The sequence below is a fragment of the Cicer arietinum genome, chromosome 8 (genome assembly GCF_000331145.2).
Source record: "Cicer arietinum cultivar CDC Frontier isolate Library 1 chromosome 8, Cicar.CDCFrontier_v2.0, whole genome shotgun sequence".
Lineage (NCBI taxonomy): Eukaryota > Viridiplantae > Streptophyta > Magnoliopsida > Fabales > Fabaceae > Cicer > Cicer arietinum.
Window position 1 is genome coordinate 2,828,669 of NC_021167.2, and position 20,948 is coordinate 2,849,616.

A 20,948-nucleotide genomic window follows, 5' to 3' on the forward strand; every position below is an offset into this window, starting at 1 on the left:
CACGACCCAACAATAAGGTGATCACCTTCATCTGTTCTTTGAAAACCATTTTTTAGATCTTTCTGTTATTTACATTAAGTTTTGAATGTCTATTAACAGCAATCACTAAATGGATGTAGGTTGTGGAGGACACAAATGCACTGATTTTACGCTGTGAGTCTGAGGATTCAAGTAAAACCTGGCATAGTCGCCTACAAGGGGCTATCTATTATGCATCGGTTTGTTTTTCTCTGTTTCTTTGTCTGTGATGAAATCATGAAAATAAACTTCCTGATAGAATTTTAAAATTGGATGGCAAAAACTTATTTGTATGTCTAGCAGTATGCTTTGCCCGTGTTAGTTTTTCTGTTCCCATTTAAATTTATCTGGTTTATTATGTCCTTCTGGTAAATTTCCTTTTCCCGGTAGTTCAGATTTTCCTGATGAACCTCAAGTAGATATTTACAACTTTCTGAATAGTGAAGTTCCTTGCTCACCGTTGGAAAATACTAACTTCTATTTATTTTTAGAAAAGCCTCTGCATTGAGAAATAGCATGTGCTTGCTGTTAAATTCTGTGTTCATTAGAAAATGCAAGGAATAAAAGTTAGAGTAATAAAAAAACTGCAGAGAGTATTTCAAAGAATCTAAAGTCTATTTCTGATACCAAAGTGATGATTATGATAGCAGTTACATGGATGGGTATTTACAGGTTGTCTGTAACAGGATCTGTTACTAGTTATATAACAGAAAGATGCAGCTGGTTATAATAATTAGACTGTGATCAGGTAAGAAACTAAGACGTGAAAGGTTGGACCAAGCCCCTAACAACTAAACCTGAGATACAAGAGAGTTAATACAGTAGTATTGAAACATGAATGCACCAGATATGAATACTGCTAATACTTATTAATGTTTTATCACAAAAGCATCTGGAGTTTAGTCCTTGATTTACTTAAAAGTTGAGTTTTTAGTATTTTTCCATTTAATTGTCTGTTTTTGGTTACAATGCAAATCTTTCTTTCATTATTTTTATTTCATTTTTAGGTAAATAACTTTCATAATTTGTTATTAACTACCATTGTTTGATCAAGTGTATTTAGTAGAGCACACACCACTAGGGTTTTCTTACAGTAAATGCTCATATTACACCATATTTGTGCAGAATACTGATCCTATTTCTGGTCTATCGGAACCCTCATCAGATCACGATGATACTGAATCAGAACTAAATAATCAGGATGTGATTGATGTTGCAATTTCTGAAAGATTGTTTGTAACAGGTGTTCTTGATGAATTAAAGGTTTGCTTCCGTTATAGTTACCAGGTTAGTCTTTTTGTTGCTTTTCTATTGTATTAGTTTCAAATCTGAATTTTCACATGTATTAAAAATGTGCATCTTGCTGTAGTGTGATCAGAGCTTAATGAAGGTGCTTTTAAATGAAGAGAAGCGTTTGTTTGAATTTCGAGCAATAGGTGGTCAGGTAAAATAGCTTGTTTGTTGCTTCTTAACAGGACTTTTTGTCTAACCTTTTCTGAGGCATTTATTTATATTTGAACAGGTGGAGGTTTCTATCCGAGACAGTGACATTTTCATTGGCACTATCTTGAAGTCTCTGGAAATAGAAGATTTGGTTTGTGCTAATCAACAATCTCAGCCTTGTTTTTTGGCAAGATCATTTATTGGGAATGCTGACGAGATTTCATTATTCTATAATACGACAAGAGAAAATGTTAAAAGTAGTGGAATAGTTCCTAGCGACACTGATGATAAGTTTTATGAGGCTCCTGAGACTTTGGCAGAAAGTGCTGATTATCCTGTGCAGTCTCCTGGAGGTACATCTGAGTGCAGTCTCCCAAAGTTCAGTCGCATTACTGGACTTCTACCTAGTGATGCTCCTTCTACTAGTACTATGGAATTCAGTGACACATTGGAGAGTTTTGTTAAAGCACAAATTGTTATCTATGACCAGAATTCTACTCGGTACAATAATACAGATAAGCAGGTGAGTGTTTATTGGTTTTACCAGATTGCCTTCAGTTCTATGTGGTTGTTTCATCGAATAGTTTATTTATGTCATTTCAGGTTATAGTGACTCTGGCTACCCTGACATTTTTTTGTCGTAGACCAACAATCCTTGCTATTCTGGAATTTATCAATTCTATTAACATTGAGGATAGAAACCTTGCAACTTCTAGTGAGAGCTCTTCAGCCATTATTAAAAATGATGTATCAAGAGATTTGGATGAATTAAATGCCGGTACAATTGAGGAACATGCTGTTAAGGGCTTGCTTGGAAAAGGAAAATCCAGAGTTATGTTCAATCTGACATTAAAAATGGCCCAGGCCCAAATCCTTTTGATGAAGGAAAATGAAACCAAGCTTGCTTGTCTGTCTCAAGAGAGTTTGCTTATGGACATCAAGGTGTTCCCTTCCTCCTTCAGTATTAAAGCAGCCTTGGGGAATCTGAAAATAAGTGACGATAGCCTACCTAGCAGTCATTTGTACTACTGGGCATGTGATATGAGAAATCCTGGGGGCAGATCTTTTGTGGAGGTACCTCTCTCTACTTCCTCCTTATATAACATTTAAAATGTGACCCATTGATTGAAAGTGTCATTGTTCACTGTAATTTATTGCTCTTGGTTAATGGGGATGCTATTTGAGGGAAGGTTATTTTTCTTAGCTATGATCTGCAGAAAATTATCCACTCCCTCTATTTGGTGTTCAGCACATGGATTCTTCTTAGCTAAGTTCTGGGTGTCTCTGTTAGATTTGTAGAACACTGGGCCGCTCGTTCTAATTTTTTGATATAGGTTTAGCCTTTTTATTTCCTGGTGGTGGTTGGCTTTTTTATTAGTCGTCTTAAAAGGATTTCTCAACTCAACTTGAAAGAGAAAATACAGATAAAATGATAGGAAACAGAATTTTATTAACTTGAACTGACGAGCTCTGAAGCTCTTACAATGCTGGAAATATGAAAATGAAGAAAATAAAATACACCAAAGTTCTAAGAACTCCTAAACCAGAGCAGAATTGCTCTTAACCAGAGAAAGAGTTCCCCTAATTGTTTCTTAGAATATTTTCTGAATGTCTCCCCTCTTTCTATTCCCTCATTCTTATAACATAAAATAAATGACATTATTAATTAGCTTTTATTCCTTTCATTCATCTTTCTTTAAACTGAATGTCTTTCTCACTTCCCACTCTTTAATGGAATATCGGTAGAATAAGAGACATTGTTACTAGCATTTATTCCTCCCATCCATCATTCAACAAACTGAATGTGTGTGAAGTGTGTGACTTGGTTGAATGGACCCCACTATTTGGGCCCTCATTTCTCTTAATTTGCAGTGTTTATCATAAAACTGAATGTTATTTATGATAATTTGAAAGTACAGACTCTAATACAAGTATATAGACTAATGTAAATAAATCCTAATTAATGATAATCAGCAGGTCAGACGAATTATTTAGAACCTAAGAGAAAAGAATTTGGAAAATTGATAGAAAGAAATGAACAGAAAAGAGAACAATTTTATTGAATGAATCTGAATAAGACACAGGTCTCTCCTAGAAGGGTTCCCTCTTTGACCGTCATAAATGATTTTTTCTTTCCCAACAACTATCAAATGTACAGAATTTACTCATTACTTATTGCCTATTTATTTATTAACTTTATCTTAATTTCTCTGATGTATATATAGAACACCTAGTACTTATTTGTCTGATGTCAAATTATTTCAGAACATCTAGTAGACCTGGTACGGTATTCATATTCAGTAGATGACTTAAAGACTCGTGTTTGCTTCTTACTCTTCTTCGATGAAATCTATGCAGAATCAAGAAACATACACCAACCGGTGATAGATTTGAGAGTATCAGGACATCTTGCCCAATCAACATCACTATAAACAATCACTTTAGGGACTTCCCCACTAGGAAAGAATAGACCTCGTTGAGAGTTGCCTTTCAAGTATTGAGTTATGTGACGAATAACAACCAAATGATGCTAAAAAGCAAACGAGATATTAGGGCGTGTAATAGTCTAGTAATTAAGACTTCCCACACGATATAATCATATAGCAAAGGATTAGGCAAAAGATCATCGTCATCACGACAATATTTAACATTAACCTTCAGAGGAGTGTCCACCAGATTAAAAAATTGAAGAGCTACCAAAATTAAATCTTCAATGTACTTGTACTAGTGTAGGAATAAGCCCTTGGAGGTATAATGAACCTCAAGACCAAGGAAATAGTGCAAATTACTCTTGTATATGAAATTTGGCTTGTAACTGCTGTATGTATGGCTGTATAGTCAAAACTTGTAATGATCATTTTATCAACATAAAGAAGAAGAACAATACTAGTAGGCGTGCAAGAAATGAACATAGATGAGTCAATTGACTCAAAGTAAAAAAACCTAGTGTGAATTATAGAGGAAATGATCTTTTCATTTCTCGAATCAAAATGGTTACAAATTCTGGTTTAAATACAACATTATCTAGTCTAATAAATAAATCAGAATTAAATAGGAGGAATTAACTATACAAGGTCCTTCGATATTCACTACAATTGTCCTAGAATAATTAGTAATAAATTGACTTATCCTCGGCCACAATTTGGAATTCAACACTCCCCCTCAAGCTGGGCAGTAGATGTCAATCATGCCTAGCTTGGACCTTAAGTTCTCAAAATTAGATTTGTGAAGGGCCTTGGTATGTCTGCAGTTTGGTTCTTGGAAGGGATGTATTCCAACTTGATTATTCCACCATCTATCTTTTCTTTTATGAAATGTCTGTCTATCTCCACATGTTTCGTACTATCATGTAGGACTGGATTTTTTGCAATATTGATGACTGCCTTGTTGTCGCATCAGAGGCTCATGGTGGAATCTGTTGGTACTCCTAATTCCTTAAGCATTCTCTGTAATCAAATTCCCTCACAAATGCTATGAGCCATTGCTCTGAATTCAGCCTCTGCACTACTTTTTGCCACTAATGACTGTTTTTCACTTCTGCATGTAGTTAAGTTTTCCCACACATATGTGCGATACCCACTTGTTGACTTGCGATCAGTCAATGAACCAGTCCAATCTGCATCTGTGAACACTTTTATACTCCTAATTGGGTCCTTTTTGAAGTGAAGACCTTTCCCGGGTGTCTTTTTTAGGTACTGCAAAATTCGAGTCACAACTTTCCTGTGATCTTCAGTTGGCGTATTCATGAAACGACTTACCATAATCACTAAGTAACCAATATCAGGTCTCTTTTGAGTTAGGTAAATTAGCTTTCCTACCAATCTTTGGTATCTCTCCTTATCAACTTGGAGATTGCCTTCTTGTTCTGCCAATTTAAGGTTAGGTTCCATCGGTGTATCTACTGGCTTGCACCCTAACATTCCTGTTTCTTCCAACAGGTCTAGCACATATTTTCTTTGGGATACGTAAATTCCATGTTTGGAACGAGCAATCTCCATCCCAAGAAAATATTTTAGGTGTCCAAGGTCCTTGACCTCAAATTCTTAAGCTAGAAATATCTTGAGTTCTTCTATCTCTTTGTCATCATTGCTTGAGATTATGATGTCATCCACATAAACAATAAATATTGCCACCTTTCTATCACTAGAATGCTTGACAAACATTGATGGTCGGTTTGGCATTGAGTAAAGCCGTGACCCTTAACAACTCGGGTTAGTCTTTCAAACCATGCTCGTGGGTATTGCTTAAGACCATAAAGTGATTTCTGGAGCTTGCATACATTGCCAATTGTTTGGGGAGTTTCTAGGCCAGGTGGTATTTTCATGTATACCTCTTCTTCGAGTTCATCATTTAGAAAAACATTCTTGATGTCTAGTTGGTGTAAGGGCCAATTTAGATTTACAACTAAGGAGATAATAAGACGAACATAATTTAGTTTTGCCATTGGAGCAAATATTTCTTCATAGTCCACCCCTTATGATTGGGTGAATCCCTTTGCCACCAAACGGGTTTTGTAGATATTCACACTCCCATCAGCATTGTGCTTTATAGAAAAGATCCATTTACACCCAACTAGTTTTTTTCCTTCTGGCAGCTCCACAAATTTCCATGTTTCATTCTTGTCCAGTGCTTTAATTTCCTCTTCTACTGCAGCCTTCCATTCAACATGTTGGACAACTTTTTGAACATTTTTTTGGAAGTTTTATGTTATCCAATATGGTGATGAATGACCTGTATTCTTGTGACAGATTTCTATGAGATATATAATTGCCACTTAGATGTTGAGTGCATGATCTCACTGGTTTCCTCATAGCAATTGGTAAGTTAAGATCATTCTCATTTAGACCGCAATTATCATTAGGCTCAAAAACTATATTACCTGGTAGAACTTATAAATCTGTATTAGGTTCAAAATTTTGGATTGGCCTTAGAGATGTGCAAACTTCTTCCTCCCTTTGAGTTTTCTTCTTCCTTGTGTACACCAGTAGTTCTTTTCTTGGTTCTGTCTCAGATCTGGTTGCAGGTTTAGCTGTTTCTCCAGTCACAAGGTCAATTTCTGGTTCTGCAACTTGTTGTATGAAGGTCGGTTCTGTTTCTAAAAAATGGTTACAAATTCTTTTCATTTCTAAAAAATGGTTACAAATTCTTTTCATTTCTTGAAGGTCGGTTATAGAGGAAATGATCTTTTCATTTCTTGAATCAAAATGGTTACAAATTCTGGTTTAAATACAACATTACCTAGTCTAATAAATAAATCAGAATTAAATAGGAAGGATTAACTGTACAAGGTCCTTTGATATTCACTACAACTGTCCTATATAATATAATAAATTAATTACAGAATAATCAGTAATAAATGACTTATCCTCAGCCACAATTTGAAATTCAACACTTAGGAAAAGTGGTGCAGAATTTCTCATACCACTCTCTGATAGTCTGTTTCAAACCATATAATAATCTTTTGAGCTTACATACACCCTTAGATGATGAAAATAGACCTTCCAAAGGGGAGTCATATAAATATTCTCTGTCAGATCATCACGAAAAAATGCATTCTTTGCGTCCATTTGATGAAGAGACCAACCATCAAAAGTAGCAACGGAAAGTACGATTCATGAAGTAGTCATCTTGGCCACAAGCGCAAACGTTTCATCATAATCAATGTCATATTCTTGCTCATTCCATTTTCTAGTGTATTTTGTTGTTTTGAAATAATAAGGCAATTTTGATGTTCATTGAAGTTATTGCATAGGATTGTGTATCCTTTGGTGTTTTGTGTGGTCTTTTTAGTCTATTTTCGTTTTCTGATACAAAAAGTCAATTGGACAGCTTGTTTCATTTTTTAGTCTTTAAGGCTCTTTTTTTCTTGGGGTTTTTTGTTCGTATTTTGTGTTGAAAGGTATCTTCTCTGTTTAAAATCTTTCCTCTTTTTTCCCAATTAAAGAAAGGTTTTGTATTTTTTTTTATTTTCTTTTAACAACGTAATGTATTTCATGAAGATAATAAATGGCAATCAATACTTTATTCTGATTTGCTTCTCATTTCTATTCAATTTATTATCATGAAAGTCTGTTGCATTCTAGATGTGGAGTTGTGGAGATAATTATATACATATTTCTTTGTTTTTCTTATTCTTTTGACTAATGCATCAGTTATTGCATCATTTTGAAATGACTCATTCCATTTTCTTCTCATAAATAGACATACAACTGCAAAAGATGATGAACCTCTACTTTGTAACTTCCAATGTTCAGTTTTAATAGTTACTTTATTGTTCAATGTCTGGATTACAATGTAGTTGGAGTTTACATCATATAGCAATGACGACGAAGACTACGAAGGTTATGATTTTAGTCTTTTTGGGCAGCTTTCAGAAGTGCGCGTTATTTATCTGAATCGATTTGTACAAGAGGTATTTCATCGCATGATTTGAGTTTTGTGTAGTTTATACTCATAATTATAATATTTAATGTGTACAAAAGCGTACAGGTTGTTGGCTATTTTATGGGTCTTGTTCCAAATACCCCCAAAAGTGTCATCAAAGTCACAGATGAAGTGACAAATTCAGAGAAGTGGTTTTCAGCTAGTGAAATTGAAGGATCACCTGCTGTGAAGTTTGATCTTTCTCTCAAGAAGCCAATAATATTAATGCCTCGGAGAACAGATAGCCTTGAGTAAGCTAAAGATTTTAGTTTTCTATTTTCACTTTGTTGAAATTATAGGGTTTTAGAAAAGGAGGGACGGGTAAGAATAAAACTTTGAATTATGAATCATAGTTGTCAATCATATATATACAGATATATAATATATAATTTCATATAATAGTTTCTATTTTATAATAAATATATTGTATACATGTTTAATAATATTTATATTTTTAATATAATGTATTAAGTAATATTTATTCTCAAATAATTTTAAATTTCTCTTCTATGTTTTATTTTTTCATGTACATAATATATGTTAATTGTGAGCTTATTACTGCCTCGGTGATTCAGTTTAATAGTATAAGCTGTTAAGCAATGGCTAGATTGTGGTATGTATTTCTTTAACGATCTGTGTTAATATTTCTTTGTTGCAGTTTTTTGAGGCTTGACATTGTTCATATAACTGTGAAGAACACGTTTCAGTGGATAGGGGGAAGTAAAAGTGAAATCAATGCAGTGCACTTGGAAACTTTGATGGTTCAGGTGAGACTGGTTGCTCGCAGTATGATTGATCTGTAGGTAATGGAAACATGGTTAGAAAGGATTTCCAGATATCATGTGGATAATTGTGCATTGGGGTTCCCTATCTTAAGTGTTCACTTTGATGTTTACGTATTTTTTTCTTCTGGGGTAATGTGTCCTACTCTAGAATTGGTTTATTTTAATAAGATTGGTTTCTCGAGTGTAGGTTGAAGACATCAACTTAAATGTTGGAACTGGAACAGACTTGGGCGAAAGCATAATTCAGGATGTCAATGGGCTATCGGTGATTATTCATAGGTCACTCCGAGACTTATTGCATCAGTTTCCAAGTATCGAAGTCATAATCAAGGTAACATACTTCATTTTCATATGAAATGCTTCCCAAAAATTGGGGGCCCTGCATTTAAATATCAATGTTATTATTTCCACTTAATAAAAGCTTGCTATCCTTATGACGTATCTTGTATTTGATATTGTGGTTCTCCAGATTGAAGAGTTGAAAGCAGCATTGTCAAATAAAGAATATCAGATTATTACTGAGTGTTCTGTATCCAACTTTTCAGAGGTTCCGGATATTCCTCCTTCGCTGAATCAATATTCCTCCATGGCGTTAAATGATGCAACTGAAGATATTGTTCCCGAGGTTTCAAATGGTGTTGCTTCAGGGATCCCAGTTGTTGAAGCTTCTGTTCTTATGAAAATTTGTGTGTCCATAAATCTGGTTGAGTTGAGCTTATATACAGGGATAACAAGAGATGCATCTCTGGCCACCGTACAGGTACATTGTCGTTTTTTACCAATATAGTTTTCTTATTACACCTTAGGATTATCTTTTTTTCTTTTGATGAATATGATGGAATCTTATTTGATAACTTGAAGAGGATAAACTATGTATGTTAATTGAAATTTTAAATTAAACAGAATGAAAATAAAAAGCAAATGTTCGTGGTTCCAAATGAATGCTTTACATTTTCACACACAATTAGATTCGTGAGGGTGCATGGTTCTGGGTTTGTGCTCATGGATTTTCGAACTATTGTTTACCAAGCTTCACGTTTCATGCGATTCATGTTTATTTATAAGTTCTTAGCCCTTTTGTAATAAGATGATCATTTATATAATTTTAAAAATCTAAGAGACTGTGTATAATAAGAAACTTAAATATGTATTATAATATTCATACCGATAAAATTTTATAATATCATTTTGGTTTTTTGGAAGTATTTTTTTATATCATTATCACTTTATTATGTATTGTATCCTAATTCACTAGCCCACTCATCCAATTACTTTCTCTGTTCATTAATGTAAGTGTCAAATAATTCATAAGGTAAGGGTATAATTGACAAAATAGTGTTCATATAACCATTAAAATTGAAATAAACAACAGATAAATTGGAGCACATTTCCCCCCAAAAAATAGACAATTAAAAATGAATGGAGGGAGTAGCATTGCCGGGAACAATTAACAAATGTTGGTTCCTTGGCCTTGGTTAATAATAGAACTTGGAGGAAAATGTTTTTTCTAGAACTTGAAGGAATAAATTACCGTAAAGCAAAATACAGTTATCAAAGGTGCAACCAAATGATGATAGTGCAATTAATTTTTGTATGGTTCAACTCTTGTTTCTCTCGTGCAGGTCAGCAGTGCATGGCTGCTGTACAAGTCCAGTACAGAAGGAAATGGTTTCCTTTCTGCAACACTACAAGGGTTTAGTGTTTTTGATGACCGGGAAGGAGTTGAACAAGGATTTCGGTTAGCAATTGGAAAGCCGGAGAATATTGGAGTCAGTCCTCCAAATACTTTTTCTTATTATGAAAATCAGGACTCAGTTGATAGTAGCTCAAGTAAAGGGAATAGTTTTGAACCAGTTCAGACGATGCTCATTGTTGATATGAAATTTGGTCCAGATTCAACATTTGTTTCGTTGTGTATCCAGAGGCCTCAGTTACTTGTTGCACTAGATTTTCTGCTTGCTGTGGTTGAGTTTTTCGTTCCAACAGTCAGCAGTATGCTATCATTTGAAGAACATGATTCTTCCTTGCTGGATGCAATCATCATGGATCAGTCAATCTACAAGCAACCTTGTGCTGAATTTTCCCTCTCACCTCAAATGCCCTTAATAGCTGATGGTGAAAATTTTGATAATTTCATTTATGATGGTGATGGTGGAACTTTATATTTAAAAGACAGGCTGGGTTTTAATCTCACATCAGCTAGCTCAGAGGCTATAATATATGTTGGAAATGGGAAGAAATTGCAGTTCAGAAATGTTGTTATTAAGGTTTCATTGTCTCACTTTATCTAACTATTTTATGAATTTAAGATATCAATCCATGCCTAGAAAACTAATTGCTGCGGTTGTCTTTTTGTAGGGCGGACAGCACTTGGATTCTTGTGTTTTTCTTGGGGCAAATAGTAGTTATTCAGCTTTAAATGAGGACCATGTCTATTTGGAACAATCAGTGGAAAGTCCTCAGGCGATGTCTCTGAGAGGTAGAGTGCATGAAGTACCAAGTCAGAATAATGCAGTTAATAGCTCTGCAGAGTTGATCATTGAGCTTCAGGTTATTGCTAAGGCTAAATATTTATATACTTGTGCATTATTGAACTTGTGGTTGATTCTAAATGATGGGAAAGTGTACTTTTTCTTGTAATTATCTGGAGTTGAGGATTATTGTTAGCAACATTCATGAAAACAACTACTATTAGTAAACCATTTCTCACGATGTGTGAGTGAATACATAGATAATGCTGCATCAGGATTCCCTGATATGTATTAAATTCAAAGGTAGAACATTTGCCTCTAAATCTCTCATAATGATTCATCTACAATTTATCTTGATTTCCCTCAATCTATAACTGTTGGGCGGACTATGTTCTATTTGCCCAAACCTCCTTACTGATGTTCTATGGTTCTTCTCCACTTATTTCCAAATCACTCAATATAAGAGTCAAATATCTTTTCTAGGATGAGAGCTATTCCATTTTTCTCTTTAATAATTGTATTCTTAATCCTATCTAGTCTTTTATAAGCATTTATTGTAACATGTCATATTTGCGATACTAAGTTTAATTTTTTTTGGATTCTTTACTACTCAACATTTAGTTCAGTACAACATTGTAGGTCTTATATCTATGCAGTACAATTTTGCGTTAAACTTGAATGGTACTTGTCCATCACAAATTACACTTAAAGCATTCCTCCAGGTCAATTAGGAAAATTGAGAGAAAAGAGAGACTGAATTAATGAACTATTGTTTTGAAATGCAATACATTACCTGTATATGGATGATCAGGTTTCTGAAAAAAATTTAGCAGTTGTGTATCTGCCACTAACTGATTCACGTATATCTAGGTAGTCAATTGCGTCGGTTTCCGGTGCGATCGCACTGGAGTGTGGTGGCAAAGGGCCTGAACGCAGTGGCTCAGTGAGAATGAAGGTTGTGCGCGAGCTGGACGCGTTCACTGGTTGCATTTTGGGTCACGTGTCCCCAAAACCCAGAAAACGTGAAATTCTTTTTTCAGGAAACTAATATTGCGTTTCAATTTTAAAAAGTTTTGGGGGTATTTTTGGTATTTCTTCATTCAAATTTCACTATTACCCTAATTTCACTTTCCCTTCTTCTGCATTCTTGCTATTCTTCGTCTTCGCCGCCGTTCCGGTTCTTCCACCACCAGCCGCGCCGTCTAGCTTCAAACACCACCAGTCGCACTACCTCCAACTTCAAACACCACTAGCATCGCTGCCTCCAGCTTCAAACACCACGTGCCTCTGTTAGTTTCTTGCTTCCTACTTTCTCTTTTTTTATTTTTTTATTTTCTTATTTTTTTTTATTAATCTTTTGTTACTTCCTTCCTTCTTTCACTTTTTTTCTTTAGTTTTTTTTTTGTTTCTTTTGTTACTTCCTTCTTCTTTCTTTGCTTGTTTTGCAAATAGCCATGACAACACCATCTACAACCCCACAAAGTAATGTACTGATACTTGTGTAATGTTTAAACCAACCGTAGATAATGTTGACCTAGCATGAGAGTTTAGCAGTGTAGAGATCAAGAATAATAAGAAGAGGGTGACATGTGATTTCTGTCAACTTGAAACTACTGGAGAAATTACTAGAGTAAGGCAACATCAGTTAGAAATAAAGGAGATGTAAAAAGCTGCAGGAAAATGCCACCAGATTGTAAGTTATTGTTGTAGAAAGATTATGATGAGAATCAAACACTAAAAGATGAAATATTAAATGAGGTGGAAGTGCAAATTGATGATGATGGTAATGACGATGTAGCTTAAATAAGGAGAATTCGAAGTGGAAAATGGAAATTGAGGCCCCTTTACCGGCTGCCAAGAAGACAAAAGGTCCCTTGGATTTAATGTTCATGAAAGAAGTCGAATACAAATTGGGGAAAGACAAGAGGCAAACAAGCATAAATGATGCTTGTGACAAAGAAGCAAGAGCAAGAGCCGTACAATACACTGTTCTTTTTTTTATACAAATAGAATAGCTTTTAATGTTGGAAGCGGTTGGAGACTACAGTCTTAATTTGAAACCCCCAAGCTATCATGAGTTAAGGGTTCCCCTCCTTGAAAAAGAGTTGGAATATATAAAAGTTTTATTGAATGGTCATCAAGAGCAAACATGCAAAATTCGGATGTTCAATTATGTCAGATTGTTGGATAGATAGAAAGAATAGGACCTTGATAAATTTCTTGCTTAATTCTACAGTGGGAACAATGTTTGTGAAGAGTATTGATGTTTCTGCCTACATGAAAACTGGGATTGAGATATTTGAGTTATTAGACAATTTTGTTGAGGAGATTAGTGAGCAAAATATTGTGCGGGTGGCTACTAACAATAGAAGTAATTATGTATATGCTGATAAACTGCTAACTGCCAAGAGATCACACCTATTTTGGACTTCATATGATGCACATTGTCTAGACATGATGTTAGAAGATATTGGAAAGATAGCTAAGGTTTAAACGATTATTCAAAGAGAGATTAGTCTTGTAGGCTTCATTTAAAACCACACATTGGCGTTGAACACAACGAGGAAGAACACTGACAATGTTGAATTGGTTAGACATGGAGTCACAAGGTTTGCTACCATATTTCTTACTTTGCGAAAATTGCATAAACAAAAAGCCAATCTTAGAAAGATGTTCACTTAAATGGTTGAAGTCCAAGGCAGCTAACGATCCTAACAAGAAAGAAGGCAACCCGTATTGTACTTATGACATCATTTTAGAATGATATTATCTACACTTTAAAGGTTATGGAATCTCTTGTACAAGTGTTAAGACTTGTTAATAATGAGAAAAAACCTGCAGTGGGATACATATGCAACAATGATCAAGGCCAAGGAGGATATTCAAAAAGCTTTCAATGAACTAGCAAGCAAGTACATAGAAGTTCATAGCTCCTGGTAATTGGAAATGTCAACTTCATCATCTATTGCATGTTGCAAGCTTCATAGCTCGTGGTAATTGGAAGTTCATTTCTTTTCTTCCTAAACGTTTAGCACACAACAACTTGTGTATAAAAATGAAATGATTGTTTCGTTGCAGCTGAGTGGTGGAAGACTTATGGAGCACAAACTCCACTTTTGCAAGTATTAGTCTTTAAAGTGTTGAGTTTAACATGCACTTCTTAAGGATGTGAGCGCAATTGGAGTACTTTTGAGCATGTAAATTGAGACTTGTTATTAAGTTATAGAGTATTCTATATACTAAACTAACATTTTAACTTATAATACATAGATTCATTTCAAAAAGAGAAGTAGACTTGAGCATAAGAGGTTAAAAGATTTGGTTTTCGTTAAGTATAACCAAGCTCTGAAAGAGCGCTATGATTGTTGTGATGTGATTGATCCAATTTTGTCTTGAATGATGATGGTTATACCAATGAATTTGAAGTGGGAGACTTGGGGGAAAATGGTGAACCTGTTGAAGAATTAGTTTATGTTGGTGATAATCTAACTTGGACTGATGTTATCAATGCAAGTGAGGCTAATGAGCCGACGGTCTACACTAGACGGACAACAAAAGAAAAGGCAACTGCAAGTGCATCTAGGGCAATAACACAAGAAGTGGTGGTAGAAGAAGATGTTGATGAAGTTGAACCTATTTGTGTTGAAGATATGGGGAGGAGGAGGAGAATAAATAATATATTGAAGGTGATGGGAAAGAGGAGGAGGAAGCAGAGGAAGAAGACTAGGTTGAAAATGATGATGATATTTGATTCCTATAACATACATTTTAGTTTTAATATTTTATTATTTTATTACTCTATGCTGAAGAGGATGATGATATTTGGTATTGTTTGATTAAGACTTGAGATTTTTTTTTACTATTTATGAATGTTTAGGTTTGAGATATTGTTGAATTATGCATGTTTATATAGTACTATTTATGTAGTTTGTCCAAAATATAGAGGTAATTCTAGTATCCAGTAACCCACTATCCCGGTTTTCAGGGTTGGTCGTGACGCGCCGCCATCTGTGATTAACTACCTAGACATATATATATATATATATATATATATATATATATATTTGTTACGATATCTACCGCACCGAACCTCCTTTTTCTGCATTCTATTTCCAATCCCTCCCTGCATATTAACAAGTCAGCCATAGTCACAGCCCACACACCGATTGTGGTCTCTCGATCATGATTTGGTCGGCTACTACTATCCGGTTAAAGAATCAAGCATATATTATTTTTTTTCTTTTCATTTTATTCGGGTAGTTTCTTGCCATTCTTAAATTATTTGCGAACCCCACTGCCTTGTCAGTTTTAATTGCTTATGAAATAATCTTTTTGTTGCAAATTTCATACAATATGATGTAGGACACAGTCTGATACAGATAAGGAAAATGATGATTATTATGAAAAATACTTTTTACACCAAGGTGTAGTTGTAAATGAGTCATTTGTATATATATATATATATATATATATATAATATATATATATATATACACACACATAGTTAGTTAAGACAATTGAAAGTTCTAGTGTTATCTAGTAGAGTCGTGATTCACTTATATTCAATATAGATTTCCTAGTTAGCAAAAAAATGCCCTTTACCCTCAAATGTTAAGGTAAGCTAATTAACCTCGTTAGTTAATTCAATTAGTAGAATAGACTTGTTGATTTGGTTCTTTGACACCCCTAGACTCGGTTTATTCTATTGTTCTGCAAATCAATTTGGTATTGTCGTGGATCAACCATGTCATAAAAGTGACAAATTCCTTATTGTAAAATCAATCCAATAGAACAAACCTGTTTGAAGAAAGTATGAAGATATACTAAGCGAAGGAAAATCTATTATCAAATACAAGACCCACTCTCAGCCTTTTAGCCCAGTGATTAGTCACCAGTAATATGATAAGATAAAGCCTATGGCGACAAATAAAAGAGATTATAAGGAATAAATCACTAAGCAATGGCGTCATGTCAAAGGTCCCTTCTATTGAATACCGTTGGCTCCTTGGTAAGATTCTCTCTTATGAGGGCTAGAAGATCTTGTAATTGCTTAAAACTGACTCACTAACCTCTTAGGGTTTTTTCCTTCTTGAGTACACCCTTCAAATCTTACTCTCGTATGTGTGGGACTGGGATCATGTCGTGACATTCTGCTTCTTTCATATTATAGCCTTATATAGTAAAATATACAGTCCTTTTGATATGAAATGTTCCATAAAGATAGGGTTATGACATTAAGTAACTGTTGTGAGTTACAATTATCTTTTTCTTAATATCTTATAATGTGATTGGGACATCTTTTGGCAGGCTGTTGGGCCAGAGCTTACCTTTTATAACACATCAAAAGATGTAGGGGAATCATCAAACCTGTCTAATAAACTTCTACTTGCACAGTTGGATGTATTTTGCAGGTGAGTTGATCTTTGGTGAATTGCATTTACATGATTATAGAAAATTTCACAACACTTTAACCAATTATACTTCCAAGAAAATTTCACACCTCTTTTATTTAGAATATTAGCGCTAATTTATTTGTTCTTACTTCTAGAGATATAATTACCTGACATTTTTTTTGGAGAGTTGATCTTTTGACATGGAATTCAAGCCTATCTGGTGATAGTATACCAATTAGTTAGGAGTTTGATCTTTGACCAACCCTAATTCCTTATAGTTATTGTTCAACATACCGTAGGCTTTTGCCTTGTCCATATTTCTAGTGCAAAACATGTGTTATGGATACATAAACATTTTGAGGTTTGAACCGACTGTGTCTAAAAGCTTTGTTAGAGTATAAGATGATATCTGTATGAATGTACTAGTTTTAAATATAATTGTTGTAAGCTCAGCTAGCAAACCTCCAGATGATATTATATCCTTGTTCTGTTGATATAATTGCTGTAAACTCAGCTAGCAAACCTCCAGATTGACTGACATTTGATGTGATTTTCATTGACAGGCTTGTTTTGAAGGATAACAATACTGAGATGAGTGCAGATGTACTTGGTTTGACAATGGAGAGTAATGGAATCAGGATTTTGGAGCCATTTGATACATCTTTGAAGTACTCAAATGCTTCTGGGAAGACCAATATACATTTATCTGTTTCTGATATTTTCATGAATTTCACATTCAGTATCTTAAGACTATCTCTAGCTGTGCAAGATGACATTCTATCATTTTTGCGGATGACATCGAAGAAAATGACTATTGTTTGTTCTCACTTCGACAAAGTTGGAATCATAAAAAGTATATTGATATACGTATTTTGTTTCAATTTTGGTAAATATATTTGCAACTGTGTTTGACAGTAGTCATATTTGTTGCACCATGCAGATTCTCATACTGATCAAACTTATGCCTTTTGGAGACCTCATGCTCCTCCTGGTTTTGCTGTACTTGGTGACTACCTGACACCACTGTCAGTGAAAGTTCTTAATATTACCATTATCTTTTCTTGATTTAGATGATGCTTTAATTACCCAAGGTCTTAAATGTTAATATGATGTGTTCGCTCTACAGAGACAAACCACCGACGAAAGGAGTCCTTGCAGTCAATACCAATTCTATAACAGTTAAGAGACCCATTCATTTCAGATTGATTTGGCCACCTTTAATTTCCACGGGCACTACAGATGAAGAAATGGACAATTCTGACTTATCATGGAAAACTGAGACAGATGGTATTTGTTCTATTTGGTTCCCTGAAGCTCCCAAAGGTTATGTAGCACTAGGCTGTATAGTTACTCAAGGAAGGACACCACCTCCTCTATCTTCTGCTTTTTGCATTCCATCTTCTTCTGTATCTCCATGTTCATTAAGGGATTGTGTCATAATTGGCATGACTAATACGTAAGTGGAAATTTTATGTTGTCTCCTGTTTAACACGCATGTCTTGTTTACAATGTATATATAAATTTGATAACGACTTGTTTGTTGTCTCCTTCTGCTATGTTTAAATTTGGAGATCAGATCCTCTCCGTTCTCTATGAAGGGAGAGTATCGCTATTCATAAATTTGATACTGACTTGCATGTGATCATTTTGCTCAACTGATTAAATTACATGCCAAGCTTTAAATCTGATATGAAGGAATCTAAATGTGGTGGGTTTTATTTTAAGTTGGGTAGTTTACATACAGAATTTGTTTTAACTGTTTATCAAACACAAAATCATGGTTTTTTTATCCTTTGAAAACACATATTTTGTTTGTCTTGAATTGATTGCAGATCATCATCCAGTGTGGCATTTTGGCGTCTGGATAATTCTTTTGGGACTTTCTTGCCAGTTGATCCTACTACACATTGTTTGATGAGTAAAGCATATGAGCTGCGTTGCATCAAGTTTGGTTCTCTGAAGGCATCCTCAGCAGCATCAAATAGTTTGGATTCTCAAGTTCATTCTGGTGGACAACAAACCTTGCAATATGACCAGTCTGCTGATGCAAATTCTAACAGGCGTTTGGAGACTGTTGCAAGCTTTCAGTTAATATGGTGGAATCAGGGATCAAACTCAAGAAAGAAGTTATCCATATGGCGTCCAGTTGTCCCAATGGGAATGATATATTTTGGTGACATCGCTGTTAAAGGGTGTGTTTGACACCTATGCGCTCTGATTCTCTTTGTCATGAAAGTTTAGCTTGAATTTTTTATCTTGTTTTTACAATTAACTGGGAACTGATTCGTCTGCCTTTTAGGTATGAGCCTCCAAATACCTGCATTGTTCTTCATGATTCCAGAGATGAAAATATTTTTAAAACTCCTCTAGATTTTCAACTTGTTGGACAAATAAAAAAGCAGAGGGGAAACGAAAGTATATCATTCTGGCTTCCCCAAGCTCCTCCTGGTTTTGTTTCGTTGGGTTGTGTTGCATGTAAAGGGAAACCTAAACAAAATGAGTTTAGTACATTAAGATGCATGCGCAGTGATTTGGTTGCTGGAGATAAATTTCTGGAAGAAAGCGTATGGGATACATCTGATGCCAAGCATGTAACAGAGCCATTCAGCATATGGACTGTTGGCAATGAGTTGGGGACTTTTATTGCCCGTGGTGGCTTCAAAAGACCCCCAAGAAGATTTGCTTTGAAACTAGCAGATTCTAGTGTGCCAAGTGGCTCAGACGTAACAATCATTGATGCTGGAATTGGAACCTTCTCACTTGCTCTTTTTGATGACTACAGTGGTTTGGTGAGAATAAAACACACAGTTTGTAGCTTTCATATAACAATAGCTGAATGCCCTGTCACCTAGGTGCTTAAGCTTGTAGAATGAATGAGTCCTTATCTTCAGATTTTCATTTCATTGAATGTGAAAGTACTAATGGTGTTATGAGCAAAATTTGATATTTGAACAAGTTGGGTGGATGCTGACCCTAAAGTTATCTATTGGCATACATTTAACTTCTTATTTGACTGCAAACACCTATTTGATTCAAAATCTGTACATGGCTAATGGTGCATGCATATAGGGCAGAGATTTTCTTGGCTAATGTAATATTTTTCGGTTTAACAATGTAATTATGAAGTGTTTTTATTGTGCGTTTTTTGCCATCAAGTAGGGAGTTGATGTTATTTCTTGTTTTTCAAATTTTGCTATGATTAATGTCATGCTCAAATAGTGTTAGATGTAAAAACTTCGTAATCAATAATGTAAGCTTTTGAAATAGTTAGTTCTTAACATTATCAAAGCCTCTATGACATTATGACTAAGTGTTCTAGAAATTGATCCTTGATCTCTCCATTCTCCTATATATAAAAGTTATTTCGGTATTATGGTGGGTTGATTTCGTGCATTTGTCCAAGTTTTAACTCCAAAAGGCTCTTGCATATAAGTGTTTGTTAAATATAAAAGTTTTCAACTTTCACCTTACAGCATAAATTTTGAGAGTGTTGGTAATTGTTTACAGTATTAATCCTCTTTGTTTTTGGTTTACACCTTAAATAGTAGCTGTAGAAATTTCTGCTATAATAGTTTCTTACTGTGAGTGGTACGTGTTGCAATTATGTCTTGCTTCCTCACTCTAATAGTTGTATTTAACTTTAAGGAAAATCTAAAGATTGGACTCCAAGATGGGGTCCTGTTTCTATACTAGTTCTGTTCATACCAATCTTTTGTACTCTACTTGCTACCCTGAAAATTTTGTTATAAGATTCTGTGGGATTTCTCTTCTTTGTGGACTATGAAAATGCATGAAATCCTTTTCTATGTCCCAGATATTGATCTCTGATCCTTGACTTGACTATTCATGGAATTTTGTTACTCATAATGAATTGTAGGTGTTATGATCATTTGTATTTTTGTATTGACTGCTTTTCTTTTGTTAAATTGACAGATGGTTCCTTTGTTCAATATATCTTTGAGTGGAATAACATTTAGTTTGCATGGAAGAACTGGGTATCTGAATTGCACTGTTGGTTTCTCCTTGGCTGCCAGATCATATAATGACAAGTATGAAGCCTGGGAGCCTCTGGTTGAGCCAGTAGATGGATTCTTAAGGTACTTGCTTCATGTTTATAAATAATAGAGTTCTCATGCTACATGTTGCCTTTCATAAAATCTTCAAGTGCAAGATTGGGAGTTTTTGTTGTTGTAAGTAGTGTTTTTTTTATTGATGAAATTGTGAGTTAGATAAAGGGTCTTGGACCAGTCTATCCACTTTGTGCCATTATGATGTGGAATATGAAGCAGTAAGGACGGTAAGTTATTTGAATTTGTTGATTGGAGTAGTAACATTGGACCTCTAAGTTTGAAAGATTTGCACTATTGTGATGATTGGGGAAGCCCAAAGGTGTAAAGAATTTGGACTTACATAGC

At 34.7% G+C, this 20,948-nt stretch overlaps 1 protein-coding gene across 1 annotated transcript in view; it reads left to right on the top strand.

The window, feature by feature from the left end:
• Positions 1-20,948, top strand: part of LOC101495071 (uncharacterized) — a 73,326-nt gene that overhangs the window by 22,924 nt on the left and 29,454 nt on the right. The window contains exons 21-40 of the mRNA XM_004511698.4: positions 1-17; positions 120-218; positions 1,144-1,305; positions 1,388-1,462; positions 1,541-1,984; positions 2,065-2,535; positions 7,760-7,873; positions 7,951-8,135; positions 8,543-8,651; positions 8,857-9,000; positions 9,139-9,429; positions 10,292-10,936; positions 11,028-11,219; positions 16,448-16,551; positions 17,097-17,386; positions 17,474-17,558; positions 17,660-17,989; positions 18,366-18,725; positions 18,833-19,322; positions 20,467-20,630. Of these exons, the coding sequence (XP_004511755.1) occupies positions 1-17; positions 120-218; positions 1,144-1,305; positions 1,388-1,462; positions 1,541-1,984; positions 2,065-2,535; positions 7,760-7,873; positions 7,951-8,135; positions 8,543-8,651; positions 8,857-9,000; positions 9,139-9,429; positions 10,292-10,936; positions 11,028-11,219; positions 16,448-16,551; positions 17,097-17,386; positions 17,474-17,558; positions 17,660-17,989; positions 18,366-18,725; positions 18,833-19,322; positions 20,467-20,630 (4,771 nt within the window). The remainder of the gene's footprint in view (positions 18-119; positions 219-1,143; positions 1,306-1,387; positions 1,463-1,540; positions 1,985-2,064; positions 2,536-7,759; positions 7,874-7,950; positions 8,136-8,542; positions 8,652-8,856; positions 9,001-9,138; positions 9,430-10,291; positions 10,937-11,027; positions 11,220-16,447; positions 16,552-17,096; positions 17,387-17,473; positions 17,559-17,659; positions 17,990-18,365; positions 18,726-18,832; positions 19,323-20,466; positions 20,631-20,948) is intronic.